This window comes from Dama dama, chromosome 6 (genome assembly GCF_033118175.1).
Source record: "Dama dama isolate Ldn47 chromosome 6, ASM3311817v1, whole genome shotgun sequence".
NCBI classification, from domain to species: domain Eukaryota; kingdom Metazoa; phylum Chordata; class Mammalia; order Artiodactyla; family Cervidae; genus Dama; species Dama dama.
The window spans coordinates 6290071-6306426 of NC_083686.1; the positions used below are offsets into that span (position 1 = coordinate 6290071).

At 45.8% G+C, this 16356-nt stretch overlaps 1 protein-coding gene across 12 annotated transcripts in view; it reads left to right on the top strand.

Moving 5' to 3' along the window:
- PROM1 (prominin 1) overlaps nt 1-16356 on the top strand; it is a 113090-nt gene that overhangs the window by 65186 nt on the left and 31548 nt on the right. For all 12 annotated transcript variants that reach the window (XM_061145466.1, XM_061145467.1, XM_061145472.1 and 9 more), the window contains 6 exons: nt 438-558; nt 1419-1482; nt 2327-2416; nt 9402-9619; nt 12064-12138; nt 14482-14545. In XM_061145466.1, the coding sequence (XP_061001449.1) occupies nt 438-558; nt 1419-1482; nt 2327-2416; nt 9402-9619; nt 12064-12138; nt 14482-14545 (632 nt within the window). The remainder of the gene's footprint in view (nt 1-437; nt 559-1418; nt 1483-2326; nt 2417-9401; nt 9620-12063; nt 12139-14481; nt 14546-16356) is intronic.

The following is a 16356-nucleotide window of genomic DNA, read 5'->3' on the forward strand; positions in this document are numbered from 1 at the left end:
TCTATTTCTGCCCTGCAAATAGGTTCATCAGTATCATTCTTCTAGATTCCATATATGTTAATATATGATATTTGTTTTTCTCTTTTTGATTTACTCCACCCTGTGTAACAGGCTGTAGGTTCATTCACCTCACTGGAACTGACTCATATTCAGAACAATGTGTCTTGAGTTGGATGTGTCTTCCCTGAGAGGACCGAGTCCTGTTCTGGGGTCCACACGTGGTGTGGGTGGGTTATGGGTTGGAGTTAGGGAGGCTGCGGCAGTGGAGGGGCGGGGCTTGTAATGGGGCGGGGCTCGGGAGGGGCGGGGCTTGTGGCAGGGCGGGGCTCTTCAGGAAGACCATCTTCCTCCTCCCGGCTGCTGGCTGTTCTGTGTCTGGTCCCCCGGCCACGGCTCTAACAGTGAATGTGTCCCCTTCTCCATCCCCTTTCCTGCAGCATCGGTATCATCTATGGTTTTGCGGCAAATCAGTACATGAGGACTCACGTGGAAGAGACTCGGAAATTGTCAGATAGTAACTTCAACGACCTGAGAACTCTCCTGAATGCGGTGCCAGGGGTAAGGACCACAACCTGTATTTCCCCCGACGCGTTGTGTCTGAGGCCTTTTGGAGTTGCTTGAATGTTTGGAATCACATTTGAACCTGCTGAAATCCAGGCCTTGTCTTTTAATTTTGCAGATAAAGGAATAAAGGGCTAGTAAGTGATCTTTTTTTTTTTTCCCAAGAGTACAAAGTCTCATTTCAGAATTAGTGCTCTTATTTCTGGAGAAGGAAATGGCAACCCACTCCAGTATTCTTGCCTGGAGAATCCTGTGGACAGAAGAGCCTAGTGGGCTGCCGTCTGTGGGATCGCAGAGTCAGACATGACTGAAGCGACTTAGCATGCATGCTCTTATTTCATTTCACTTTATTTTTTGTCTTTATTAAGGTATAACATAATACTTATTATAGAAGTTCTTAACCATTTTAAAGATCTCATGATTTCTTTAAAAAACAATATCTCTGGTGTCACTGTCCTTTCTTCTTGGCAATATAATTGACTCCACATCGTTTGCTTGAAATTGCTCTGGTAATGAAACCTGTTTTATAAACATTGATTTGCTAATATTTGTATGTGTGTGTGTTCTCATTGCTCAGCTGTGTCCGACTCTTTGTGACCTCATGGACTGTAGCCTGCCAGGCTTCTCTGTCCATGGGATTTCCCAGGCAAGGATGCTGGAGTGGGTTGTTATTTCCTTCTCCAGGGGATCTTCCCATCTCAGGGATCGAACCCTCATCTCTTGCCTTGGCAGGTGGATTCTTTACCACTGAGCCACCTGGGAGTCCTGCCTAATTTTCAGATGTTAAATCTCTTTTTATTGTGGCTTGGGACCTCAAGAGGAAGTTTCATGTAACCTTTTTTTTTTTCTTTTTAAAGCAAATTGACTATATACTGGAGCAGTATACCCGCACTAAGGAGAAAGCATTTGACGATCTGGATAGTGAGTAACATTGAACGTTGCCTCAAATTTGGTTGTTTGTCTTGGCTCGAAGATGCTGTGGTCATCTCCCATAAAACAGACCAAGAAACGAAGTATGCCGTTTCTGCAATTTCTGTGTCAACACATGGGAGAAACAGAACCGTAATTCCCTGGTGTTACTGACAGTGCATCGTTGGTGACTCAGACACTAAAACCGCGCGTTTGTTGTGAAAGCGCTGTTGCCTCCTGCAGCCACGGCGCTTCTGCCTCACTCCCCCCGTGAGAGGGGAAGTGGGTCTCTGTCAGGTCTGCTGCTAAAGCCCGAGGGGCTGCGGCTTCTGGGACAGAGCGGCGGGCAGCGCTGTTCCCCGAGCGCTCAGCTGTTAGCGGCCAGGGGCTCTTTTGCCCTCAAGACATCCAGTAACGCCTGGAGGCAGTTTCGATGTCCTGATTGGGTCCCATTCATTGGTAGAGGCCAGGGATGTGGCTATGAGTCCTACAAGGCAGCCAACGACAAAGAAGGGATCCGGCTCCAAGTGTTGCTCAAGCCGGGATTCAGTGACCCTGGTCCAGCTGGAGATGGGGGTGGGACGCGGGCAGCCAGGGATTAAGTTGAGAAGGCACACAGGGTCCCGGGGCGAAGAAACACCAAGTCTTCGCTAAGTCTTCCGAGGGGGCACGTTGACGTGTGCAGAGAAATCGCCACGTGACAGTCTCTGCCCAAGTGGGCTGTGGGGTGCAAAGTGGGATTTTTGTGGTGGAAGAGACTAAACCAGGCCACGGGACCCTGCCCTGGGACCTAGAGGTCAGAGGCAAAGAGAGAAAGAGTCCATCCTCAACGTTCCTTATGCTTCTTGGGATTTAGATATTAACTTGTTGCTGGGAGGCAGCATTTATGAGCGTCTCAAACCCAAAGTGCTCCCTGTGCTGAAGGACATCAAGGCCTTGGCAGAAGGTAAGCAGTGCGGCTCCGGGACCCAGACGGCGTCCACCTGTCCCGCCTCCACTGGGACAACTCAGCTTCCCACCCTCCCTCCCTCCCTTCCTCCCTTCCTCCCTCCCTCCCTCCCTCCCTTCCTCCCTTCCTCCCTCCCTTCCTTCCACACCTGGCCCCACTATCTTTCCAGTCTCCTCTGCCAGCACCCTACTTTCCATTCCAGCCGTGAATCCCAGTGTTCATGCTGATGTAAGTCCCTGAAGGTGTTGTTCTCCTCCAGACCCTGTGCTGCATGTGATTCATCTGCACGAAATGCCACAGAACCTTCTTCATCTAATACATATATGCATACATATATATGTGTGCATACATACATACATAACACACATACATAACTCTGTGTGTGTTAGTCACTCGGTTCTTCGTCTAATGTCTGTCTGTCTATCTATCTATCTATCTATCTATAAACTCTGTGTGTGTCTTAGTCACTCAGTTGTGTCTGGCTCTTTGTGACCCTATGGACTATAGCCCACCAGTCTGCTCTTTTCATGGAATTCTCCAGGTTAGAAATGAGTGGGTTGCCATTCCCTTCTCCAGGGTATCTTCCCAACCCAGGGATTGAACCCAGGTCTCCTACCTTGCAGGCGGATTCTTTACCATCTGAGCCACCAGGGAAGCCCTATATTACCTCTGTCCAGAGACAACTGGGTTCCTAGTCTGTGTATTTAACCCTTTTAAGGATTGAAGTTTAAAACAGCAAGGCCTACCTTTAGCATATCTAAAGAAAGCTAAGCACTGAAGAAGTGATGCTTTTGAACTGTGGTGTTGGAGAAGCCTCTTGAGAGTCCCTTTGACTGAAAGAAGAACCAACCAGTCCATCCTAAAGGAAATAAGTCCTCAATATTCACTGGAAGGTCTGATACTGAAGCTGAAACTCCAATACTTTGGCCACCTTATGCGAAGAACTGACTCATTTGAAAAGACCATGATGCTGGGAAAGATTGAGGGCAGGAGGAGAAGGGGATGACAGAGGATGATATGGTTGGATGGCATCACCGACTCTATGGACATGTGTTTGAGTAAACTCCGGGAGTTGGTGATGGACAGGGAAGCCTGGCATTCTGCAGTCCATGGGGTCACAAAGAGTCAGACATGACAGAGTGACTGAACTGAACTGATCTTTAGATCAGTTAGAATGAATCTTACCCCCATGATTAAATCATCACCAATCACAGCAGAGGCTCAGTGGTATCTGAATAAAGGAAGGTGAATGGAGGAGGAAAAAAGAAAACAACAACAAAAAAAGGTTTCTTGCTTTTGTCCTTCCTGAGGTATTGTTAGGGTATACCGGTTGTCCTGCATTTCACAATGAATCTGCTTAAACTAGTGGAAATAGACCTTCATTTAATGGTTAATATTGGTTCTATTCATGAACCATAATTGTGAGGGAAGGAGGTGGGTTGAGGACGACCCCTTCCTTCCCCAGACAGTAAGGAACTGAGGCCGCCTGCCAACCAGGTCATTGACTGAGGGAGCTGATGGACCAGCCCCGGTCAGTCCTCAGATGGATGCAGTCCCAGCTGCCGGCTTGACTGTAAGACCCGGGAGATCCTGAGCCCAGCCATTCAGCTAAGCCAATCCCAGGTTTTTGACTCTCACATACTGTGCGAGATAATAAATCTCTGTAGCTTTGAACTGCTGGCTTTTGGAATAATATTGCCTGCAGCAATAGATAACTAATACAGTGGACAACCATTACTTTCCTCTCCAGGCTTCAACACATGAGCAAGGAAAACTAAAAGCTTCTGATTTCCTAGTCAATATATACTGTGCTATTTGTGCTTCCTTATCAGACTATAATACTCCTTTATTTTAAGGCAGCAGATATTGTATAGACCACTGGATTAATACATATCTTTTTGGGGGGAAAAGAGGAAAGTGTCACGTTAAATGCACTATTAATTAAACATACATCCTCATTTCATGAAAATTAAAATGTAAAAAAGAAAGTAAAAGGAGCCGGTGAATCAAGGAAATATGGTAATCTTTAACAACTGTAAGAGGGCCTGCTATGGAGCCAAAAAATGATGAGTGAAAGAAAAAAATGCTCAAAAATGAGATCAGAGTGTTTTAGATAAAGAGCTCACTGTCCAAGGAGTGTAACCTCTCATTCCTGTTAATTAGTACATGTTCTTACAACTGAGCGTAACCTCTCTTTCCTCCAGCAATCACACTTACGAATGAGCTCTTTGTGATCATGGCCAAGATGTGGCCCCAAAACTGCGTGTTATCATCTTTTATTGAAAGTTAAATGGCATTAGTTATAAAATGGAAAAGACCTTGATGCTGGGAAAGATTGAGGGCAGGAGAAGGGGGTGGCAGAAGTTGAGATGGTTGGATCGCATCACTGACTCGATGGACGTGAGTTTGAGCAAACTCAGAGATAGTGAGGGACAGGGAAGACTGGCGTGCTGCAGTCCATGGGGGTCACGAAGAGACACAACGGAGCAACTGAACAACAACAATCAAGTGACACCCTCCATAAGTAGAGTGTCAGGCTGGGGTATCAGAGTGTTAAAAAAAGTGGGTTTGCAGTGGAGTAACCTGTGTTTGTTGATTAAGCTCATTAACTAATAGTATGTAGCAGAGGGTCTCATAAATACCATCCTTTAAAGTAGTGATGAGTAGACTTGATATTACAATACTGAATATGAAATGAAAATATTTCTGCCTTCTTCAGGGACAGTCAAGGCCCTGATGGAGATTCACCGTCTATATTCATGAGAGAAATTAGAGGCTGAAAGTGTAACTGGGGACTAGTGGAAATAGGATGGGAGTTTGGTCTGGTATGGTTTTTTTTTTTCTTCCAAGCTCACAAATCCCTTTGAATTCTATGCACAGACCAGAGTTTACGAACCGCCGATTTCAGCTCAGTTTGTCCAGGTAACCAGGTTATATCTGAGACAAGGAGCCCAGGGTTGTCATAGAATTGAATAACAAGTTTTCTGTGATGTCTTGGTCGCTTGCTGTTTGAGCATCTAGGCCACAGGAAGGAAAATGAAGCCCAGACTTTTCCCCAGAGAAGTTTCCCTCTGTAGCTGCCACCCAGCACCCCCTCCCCTGCCCAGTCCTACATCTTAGCAGAATATGTTACTTAGCTGGCAGGAACAGAACTAGGAGGAAGGATGGGGGCCCAGTGGCTCCTTGCTGCTTCACCTTGCGACTTCTTCCCTTGTGTCCAGTAGACACGTAACAACCTTCCCTGTCCACTGCCTGCAGCATCCAGCGGATCCTCTGGGCCTGCTCATTATGACGTCAGATGTGGCACTTCCCAGTGGATTCACTGATCCTTGATCAGGATCTGGATCCTACAGACTGCAGCTAAGAATGCTGTGTGCTGCACCTAAGACCCGGAACAGCCACATAAATAGATAGATATTGGGAAAAAAAAGCTGGTGTGACCACAAGGTGATGCCAGGCACCTCTGCGCCCCAGATCCCTCTTGAGCCCGTTCACTGGAGTGTTGGTCTGCCAAGGTCTCCTCCAGCTCCAGAGTTATGTGAACATAAGCTCTGTGCAAAAGTGTGCGAATGATGCAGTGTGGTTGACACGTACTTTACTTTTTGCCTCGTCATTGTTTTTCGCTTGCTCAGTCGTGTCTGACTCTGCGACTCCATGGACTGCAGCACACCAGGCTTCCCTGTCCATCACCAGCTCCCAAAACTTGCTCAAACTCATGTCCATTGAGTCGGTGGTGCTATCTAATCATCTCATCCTCCGTTGCCCCCTTCTCCTCCCACCCTCAATCTTTCCCAGCCTCAGGGTCTTTTCCAGTGAGTCAGCCTCTTGGTTTGCCCAGTGTTTAACATTTGCCTTACAATTCTAGCTGGATTGAAATCAATTAAAACAGACATTATTTTTCTTTTCAGCGCTTCCTGTATTATTGTAATTTTATATATTTCTTAAAACCAGCCTATACGGTTAAATGTTAGCCTCTGGTGTTGCCAGTACTTAGGAAACTGCTTCACCAAGTTTTTTGCTAAAAATTCTTTGCAGCCTCATGTACCTGTTGGCCTTTGGAGAAAGCAGAAACCTGCAAATGGATTTCTGCAAATCATGTTTGAGCTGCAGGCCAGAACCTATAAAGGAAGTGTGCTATGAGCTGGTAAAATGTTAATTAGTTAAAATTGAGAATCTAAAATATCTTTCCCCTGACTTCTGATACATAATATATGTGATCTTGGTAGGCTTCGAATGACTCCCAGAGTTATAACTCAGTAGACATTTTATGAAATGCTTTGAAGCCTTTGACTTATTTCTAAGTCATTCCTGGGACATGACAGTATAGCCACCCATAAGCCAGGACGTCTACACATGGTCCCTAAATGGACTCAGGTTTTCCGGACCTTCAACTCATTTTATCATCCATCATTCTTTGTCGTCGTTTTTGTTCCTTTCTTGCCTTAAAATGACTCATCCTGAAGTCAAAGTGGAAAGGGCTGTGGGAGGAAAACCACAGAACATTAAAATGTGAGGTGTGTGTCGTGTGGTGGGAGTCATGTTTGGGGACGTTCTTTTGCACTGTCTTGTGTGTTTCTAGTTGCAACCGTGTTCTTGCTCCCCCATGGCAGATACTTACTGAGCCTCTAATGTGAGCTGGGTACCAGCTCCATGCTTTGCTGCTAAACCTGGGAGGTAGGTGGAAAAGACGAGAGTCTGAGGCTCAGAGTGATTCTTTGATGAAGTCTCTATTATTACTATCTCAAATTACTGTTAAGATAGTAGTTCTTTTACTACCTTGTTATAGCATCTCCGGCAAACTCTTTCACCTCTCGGGACCTTGTTTGCTCATCTGCAAATTAGGAGGTTGGTTGAGTCATGTCTTGGTTACGAGGAGAGTCTCTGATTCTAGATGTTGCTTCAGCAGGCTTACACTTAAGAGATGGCATTGCCCATGTCATCCAAGATGGCACCCCAGCCTAGGTCTGGTGACTTACTCTAAGACCTGGGGAAGCTTTCAGGATTGGATTGTCTGCCTCTTCATCCCAAATGGGGATCTCACCTTATCAGAATAGAAAATCTTGGGGTCTGCTTCAGACAGTCTTTTGTCTTAAATTTTAATCCAGTCCTGGAAGGTAGCTAGAAGAACTGGGATGAGACTGCAACACAAAAGGATTAAAGTGTGTGTGTTTGTGTGTGTGGTTTTAGAACCAAGTTTTATGTGGTTGCCAGAGATAATTGGGGGAACCAGCTTTTAAGGGCATTCACACTTTTCCTGGGCTTCCCTTGTGGCTCAGCTGGTAAAGAATCTGCCTGCAATGCGGGAGACCTGGGTTCAATCCCTGGTTTGGGAAGATCCCCTGGAGAAGGGAAAGGCTACCCACTCCAGGATTCTGGCCTGGAGAATTCCATGGACTGTATAGTCCATGGGCTCACAAACAGTCGGACACGACTGAGCAACTTTCACATCACACTTTTCCTAGTAACACCCTGTCGTGACCTGATACTCCACCATCTGTTTTGCGAGCCTGGAAGACAAAAAGCAGTGCCTTCTAAATTTCACATCTCTTATGCTGTGACTTTAAGTCGCTGGAGAAAAGAGTTATATTTTGCTACCTGCCTAGTCATGCATATCGATTCCCGAGCACCAGAGAAATCAGAGAGCAAACAATCTGTAGGGATCGCCGAGGATAAGAATGTGGCCTAGGCTTTGGAAGCTTCTAAAATAAAAGAGGCGGACTCGCTGCCCTTGAGGGATTTCAATCTGATCATTCTGATCCCCACATTTTGTGATAAAGCTTGTGGTGGTCTTATCATTTTTCAGATGAGGATGTTGCTGAAGAATATTCAGGTATCTGCTTCGGGTTACACAGAGAGTATCTGTGTTGAAATCTGTACCTAGACTGGCTGAATCTAAATCTGGAATCTTTTCTCTCTCTCTCTTTTTTTTTTACATTTTCCTTTTATTTATTTATTTATTTTTAAATTAAACTTTTTACTTTATCTTGGGATATAGCCCATTAACAATGTGTGATAGTTTCAGGTGCACCGCAGAGGGACTCCACCATACATACACATGTATCGGCTCTCCTCCAAACCCCACTCCCATCCACGCTGCCACGTAACATTGGGCAGAGTTCCCTGTGCTACGCAGTAGGTCCTTGTTAGTCATCCGTTTTAAACATCGCAGTGTGTACCTGTCCATCCCACCTACATGTACCTGAGTGTCCCTTTCCCCCACCCTTCCCCCCTGCTGCGCTGCTGCTGCTAAGTCGCCTCAGTCGTGTCCGACTCTGCGTGACCCCATGGACAGCAGCCCACCAGGCTCCTCTGTCCACAGGATTCTCTAGGCAAGAATGCTGGAGTGGGTTGCCACTTCCTTCTCCTCCGTCCCCCGGCTCTGCAGCCATAGATTCATTCTCTACGTCTGTGAGTCTGTTTCTGTTTTGTCAGCCAGTTCATTTGTATCGTGTCTTTTTAGATTCGGCTTTTAAGGGACCAAATCTGTGATCTCTTGCTGTGTCTACTTCCAGCTCTTTGAATATCCATCGCTAAGATCTGTCTGGGTGTCATCAGGTTTACTGTGGATTAAAACTACCCGGGATTGGCGGTGTCTGGGCTAACCTCCTCAAGGCTGGGCAAGGCTAGGGTGGGGACACCTTTTCTTGTGGCTGCTGCTCCAACACCAGCCACTTAATGCTGCGCCCATGAGTCCCAGTCCCATCCCTAGGTTGATATTCGCCCCTGTGTGTCTGAAAGAGCCCCCAGCTGGGGGAACTGAGCTGGCTGGAGTCCCTGGCAGAGGCAGACGGGGCCACAGTAGCCGTGGATTCCCCTGTCAGTCTGCCCATCACAGCGGGCTCTCCTGGGTGCCTTGCAGTGTCATTTTTGCAAGTTGATCTCAAGCTCCTTTAAGGTCCTTTTGTAGATGGGAAGGGACTTTTTTTCCCCACTGGTCAGCCCAGTGGGTCCTCTATCCTGAAGCAGGCTGTATTCCTAACAGACATGAAAACTAATAGAGCTACCCTTGCCCGAGTGAACACTCTCTTAACGGACATGAAGCAGTCGTCTGCACATCTTCGCACCAGCCTGAGAGACATGAAAACGAGCATGGAGCAAACACTCACGGATCCCCAGTGCTCCTTTCCTGTAACGGCGACCACGTGCGCCAGCATCAGGCAGTCTCTGAACGTCCTGGATGGCAGCGCCAATTTTGATCAGGTGACGAGAGGGCAGTCCTGCTCCAGGGTGGTGTCACTGGGACGGCCGGGAGGGTTCAGCCTGGCTCAGCTGCCAGGGGCCCGGTGGCCGGGGGGGAGGGGGGGGATCTCGGTCGGCCTTCCTGGTTAGGTGGCCACCACGTTGGAATGGCTGCAGCTGGAGAGAATGGAGGATGGGAAATGCTCCCTGAGAGTTCTCCGCCATTCGTTGCTTGAAACTTATCAGGATGAACGAGCTGCCAAGGTGGCACCAGTGGTCAAGAATCCACCTGCCGATGTGGGGGACCCAAGAGACACAGGTTTGATCCCGGGGTGGGGGAGATCCCCTAGAGGAGGGCACGGCAACCCACTCCAGTGTTCCTGCCTGGAGAATCCCGTGGACAGAGGAGTCTGGTGGGCTACAGTCTGTGGGGTCACCAAGAGCCAGAAACGACTGAGCACTCACTGCCACCCTCAGAATGAATTCAGCTCCCCCACCATTCTTCTTTCTCTGTTTATTTTATTTTGACAATTTCAGTGTATGTTTTTTAAAATATTGGCATATTCCCTGTGTGGTACAGTGAATCCTTTAACTCATTTTATCCACAGTATTTTGTACCTCTTCATTCCCAATCCTGGCATTGCCTCTCCCCCCTTCCCTCTCTGCATTGGGACCAATGTATCTGTGATGAATTCAGCTTTAAAAATGAAAAAGGAAGCTGAATGCCTTTTTTGCAGACCTTTAAGAATTAAAATTTGCTTTTAAATGATAGGCCTAGTGTATTAACCACAGATAACCAAAATGTAAGGTAATATCTCACAATCCCAAGAAGAAGATTAGAAAAAGAAAGGGTTTGGAGCCACTTGAAAATATAGAGTTCTGGGATGTAGATAAAATAATCACGAGTACTTATATTTTTAATGTTTCATTATAGTGATATGTACCTGTGTGTGTGCTCAGTCATTAACTCTTGCCTGACTCTTTGTGACCCCATGGACTGTAGCCCACCAGGCTCCTCTGTCCATGGGATTCTCCAGACAAGAATACTGGAGTGGGTTGCCATTTCCTCCTCCAGGGGATCGTCTTGTCCCAGGGATGGAACACTCATCTCCTGCGTTGACAGGTGGACCTGTAGCACTGAGCCCTGGGGAAGCCCAATGATACGTACGTGTCACACTTACATAAAACAGTGTTTTAATATAGTTAGATTTTTCTCACTCTCACATTTCGTGAGTCAGTTTTATTCAAACACTTCACATTCAACATCTGTGTTGAATCTCCTACAATAAATTTTGTTGTCATCAAATAGCAATACGTAGGACGTATACTTGCATCTAAATTCTTTGACATTGAGTCCTTTTGGGAGTAACTTTTAATTGTGATGTGCTTTAAAAAGCATGCAGAGAATTTGCAACAATGGTACAAGTTTCCCTGTCTACATTTTTTTTACCTAGACTCACCAGTTGTCAGCACTTCGCTCTGTTTAATCTTACCATTTTATCCATTTATCTATGTATCTATCATCTGTTTATACTGTCATCTATACGGGTACAATACTGCTCATTCTGTTCTTTTCTCAGTCATTTAGAGGAAAGATGTAGACATAATGCTTTTTTACCCTTAAATATTTTGATGTGTTTCCTAACTTTACATAATGATTATGACTACCAAAATTAAGGTAACATAATACTGATCCAATAACCACCATCTAATCCACAGTTTATATTCAAAATCTGCTGATTTTTCTAAAAAAAAAAAAAAAATGCGCTTTAAAATTGATTTCTTTTTTCCCCGTTCAAGGTCCGGTCTGGAGTACACATTGTCTTTAGTTATCATGTGTCTTTAGTTCCTTTAACCTGGAACAGTTTCTTAGTCTTTTTTTGGTGACACTGACATTTTTGAAGATGTTGTGGTTTCACTGCTAAGTCATATCCACCTCTTGCAACCCCATTGACTGTAGCGTGCCAGGCTCCTCTCTATGGGATTTCCCAGCCAAGAATATTGGAGTGGGTTGCCATTTCCTTCTACAGGGTGTCTTCCTGACCCAGGATCAAGCTCACATCTCCTGCATTGGCAGGTGGATTCTTCACCACAGACCCACCAGGGATTCTCTTTATATAAAGGCTATTTTTTAAGAAGCTGTTTACAACTGTATTCAACAATATTCAGTCCCTGTATTCAATCACATGTGAGGTCACACGTATTCAATCTGTGTTAAATTTCTTGCTCTCACTTTTAGCTGACTGCTATGGGAGACCTCCAAACATGTAAAATCAGCACTTGTAGAGTCCATTCTGAGCCAATGGTTTCCCTCCAACGACGTGCTTCTGTTCAGAAGAAACAGATCACACCCTTTATAATGTAGATGTCTCAGGAGTTGAATTAAGAAGATCCCTTGCTTATGACAAAGAATTGGGGGTGCAGGGGAACCACCTGGCCTTATACTTTGTTTTATAAAATTTCAGCTCCCATCTTTGGATGGACACATTGCTCACCTTGATGGACTGCTTCAAACAGATTTGTCCGGCCTGGTCCAAAAGGTATGGTCTTTGGAGAAAAAAAAAAAAACACAAAACCAAACACAGTAGCTTATTCTAGATTATTTTCCAGAGTAGAGCAGTGCACAAGGAACCAGGCAACAGCGAAAACGCAGAGACTCTGGAGCCGGGCCGCCAAGAAGGGCGGTGACGTCATCCCCCGGGCCCGCGGGCGTCGTGGCGGGCCCTGGGCTGGTTCTCACGCGAGGCGCTCTCCCGCTCTGCCGGGGAGTCGGCCACGCGGTGCCTCTCCCCACTTCTGCTCATGTGCAGGCTGTGTGCTCTGCCTGGCACTTTCTCTTTTTCTCTTGGGCTTCTTGGGCTACCAGTAGCTACCTGAAGTTTTATACTTCACCTTCTTAGTGAGGCCTTTCCTGGGCATCTTGACCAGATCAGAACCCTTTCTAATACACTCTCAGAGCATCACAAATATTCTTTGTTAAGTTCCTCATCACAGTGGCTATTGCTTTCCTGCCTTGGTTGTCCCACAAGACTTTAAACCCTAAAAAAAGACAGCAACCACGTTGGTCCAGAATACTGGAATTTCCCCAAGAGCTGAAGAGGGAGAGAATAGCTTTATTCTCAACTCCATCTTTTAAGCGTGGACATAAAAGAAGTCATCAGCTGTCTATCAGACACTCAGCCATGTGTGCTAACGAAGGAAGTGTCCCCTTAGACAAGTCGTTAGAAACTCTCGGTCTCTGAACTCTGACGTCATCTTGTTTGTTAAATGAAGGAACGGAATCAGAAGATCTGTAAATCCTTTTCTAGGCATTAAACCTCTTGTGATGGTTGACCTCCCCAAGTCCAAACACAGATAAATGTAGAGGGGTCAGGTGTACCAAAGCCACTACAAGTACCAGCGTGCTGGGTGGCTTAGCTGCTTTTGAGGAAACACAAGTCATGAACTTCCTTTTTATGACATCAATGTTGCTAAGCTAAGGTGGGAACTTGTTGTCACCATAAATCTTATAAAGTTTGTAACTTAGATGGTTGTTGCTGAGTCACTAAGTCATGTCTGACTTTTTCCCACCCCATGGACTGCAGCATGCCAGGCTCCTCTGTCCTAGGGATGTCCCAGACAGGAATACTGGAGTTGCCATTTCCTTCTCCTGGGGATCTTCCTGACCCAGGAATGGAACCCATGTCTCTTATGTTTCCTGCATTGGCAGGTGGGTTCTTTACTACTGAGCCACCTGAGAAGTCTGGACTTCTATAAGAGAACATCATAGACCAGGTGGTTTATAAACAGTGGAAATGTGTTTCTGACCAGTTCTTGTGGCTGAAAGTCAAAGATCAGGTTGCCAGCCCGGTTGGGTTCAGATGAGGGAGACCTCTTCCAGGTTGCAGACAGGCATTTTCACATTGTATCCTCACCAAGCAGAGGGAGCTCTCTGGGCACTAATGCCCGTTTAACAGGGCACTAATCCCGTTCATGGAGGCTCCACCCTCATGAAATAATCACGTCCCAAAGACCCCATCTCCAAGTTCCGTCACTTTGGGGGTCAAGATTTCAACATATACATTCCAGGGAGACAGACATTCAGTTCATAAGAGGTTGTAATCACTACAGTGTTCCCTAACAGATGTCTAAATACACCAGCAGACAGTTAAGAAACACAAATTAAACCCCTTCTAGACAGAAATCTGGCTCTTTAGGTAAGTTGCTTGGAAATAATGACATTGTCCTTTCATGGATTTAGCCCAAGAGTGACAGAGCTTGGCATGGCTGCTTTGAGTTTCATTTGAGCCTCACTATAGTTTGTATTCTTTCTAAGTTGTGCTTTAGGACCTTACTATTCTCCCTGAGACTATATCTCCAATGTTATCATGCAATTGCTTTGGAAAATAAGATTCTGTTTTTAGAGTTTCACTTAATAGCTACATGTGGAACATTGTACAGATCAGAGTTTCTTAACCTCAGGGCACTTTGACTGGTCCTACACACTGTCAAGTATTTATTAGCATCCCTGACTGATGCCTGCCAATGGCAAGGACATTATCAGTTGTGATAACCAGAACATCTCCAGACATTGCCAGATATCTCCTAGGGAACAAAGTTGTTCCTAACTGAGAAACACTGGGTTAAATACATGGAAACGTTTAACATGAACTGAAAATTAAAAACTTTTAATGTGATCTTCCATGGATACAATTTAAAGCAAGTCCTCTCTAAAGGGGAATATTTATTTTTAGACTTTTAATGACCATGTCTTGATAATTTCAGCCTTAAGATGAAGGTTACATTTGAATTTTGCTTCTCTGTTCCATTCTAAGCTGAACATGAATATTATGAAATGCTCTTCTACTTACTCTGTATAATGATTTTATTTGAACCTTCTTTAGGCCAATGACTCTCTTTCTGACATACCTGGGGAAGTGAAAAATCAAACCAGGGACTTCATATCAGGTGAGACTGCCCGTTAGAAGTAACTGTGTGTGTCTCCTTATTAAGAGTTGGCTGGTTAGCACAAAGAACTGCATTATTAAGAATTGTTCTTTTTCCCTCTTTAAAAAATTCTCTCACTAAAATCCCAAACTACAAAACTAAATAATGAATATTTCAATAATGTTACCTTCACCAAATGATATCAATTAAAAAATAATACTCCTATTAAACACAGATTAACATCCTCCTGTGGCTGGAAGCTGCAGGGCTGAGGGTCAGACTGTGATGATAACCTGGCAGGTGCTATAAGAACCAACAACAGGCATAGCTTACGATCTGGAAGGTCACACTTGGGTTGTTTTCACTGTAAATTTATCTCCTAAAAGAGCTTAAAATTGATTTTTTAAAGGAACACTCTGTCTAGGGACTTATTTTGTCTCTTTAGGAAAACATCGGTCTGCTTCTGAGGCTGACGTCATGCTTCTCTAGGGAGGCTGATGTCATGCTGCTGTAGGGTCTTAAGGTGATTACGCTTTTGGAGAGGCAGAAGTGATGTAAAGAGAATCCCACTGATCTCAAGCGACCAAGTCACACTGAATTCAGGTGGTCGTACCCAGGGTGAAGGTACAGAGAAAGAACACAGTATAAACAATTCTTTGTGCAAGAGTGTGGAGTCCCCTGGGCTGTTTGCTAAGGGAACACATCTCTGAAGCTGTGTAAGGCTATCTCCTCTCTTTTCTTTAAATCATCTTCTTAGTGCTTCTTTTTATCTGTTGATGGTGAAGTGAAAGTCGCTCCGTTGTGTCCGACTCTTTGCAACCCCGTGGACTACACTATCCAGGGAATTCTCCAGGCCAGAACATTGGAGTGGGTAGCCTTTCCGTTACTCCAGGGGATCTTCCCAACCCAGGGATTGAACGCAGGTCTCCCTCATTGCAGGCAGGTTCTTTCCCAGCTGAGCGCCCAGGAAAAACCTGTTGCTGGTTTTAAAATGTTGTGTTGGAGGTATTTGATTCCCCCCTCCCCCACCCCAATACTGTTCCTTCAACCCATTAAGACTTTGAGTAAAAAGAATTTTCTCCTACTACATAGTGCTTTGGATGTTCTGTGGTTTCCCGTCTGTTTAAGATTCTGCTTTAAAATACTGACCTATTCAAGACAGTTCTGGCTTTCCTATGCCAGCCTCTGAGGGATAACCTACGCTGTACATCTGAGAGCCACTTGCTTACTAATCTCTGTGTTTACTCTCTTTGTTTGTTCTTCCTGGACTTCCTCTGCCAACATGTGCCGCCCTCCCTTGTAAGTCTGGCCAAGCAAGGCGCGCAGTTTGCATGCGCGAGGCCGGGTATACACACTGCCATCACCTGAACACGAGCCAGAGTTTTCTTGAGTCTGAGCGAGCGTCCCCCCACCCCGCCCCCGCCCCCGCCCCTCAGGCTGAAGACAAGTAAGGGTTTTCATGTCCTTCCCAAACAAATAACCCTTAGCGCCTGCTGTGTGCCCACTGCTGCTGGGTTCTGGGGATGGGAGGTGAGGGAGGCATGACCCCCGTGTACCCTACAGCTGGGCATGAACCCTTCAGCTGGCTTTTATCACCCTCTGGGAAGCTGGTGAGGTGTGTGCAAGGGATCCAGCGGCCGGAGAGAATAGCGGAAGGCTTCAGGAAGCAACGTCCGAACTGAAGCCGGAAGAAGGTATTTGCCTAGAGGGCGGCAGCTGCCTACAGTCACCAAGGCTGCGGAATGTGGGGAGGAACACAGCCAGAGAAGCGGAAGGGGCCCGATTCGGAGACGAGGAAACTGCGCTTAGGGGAGGGGGTATCTATATGACAT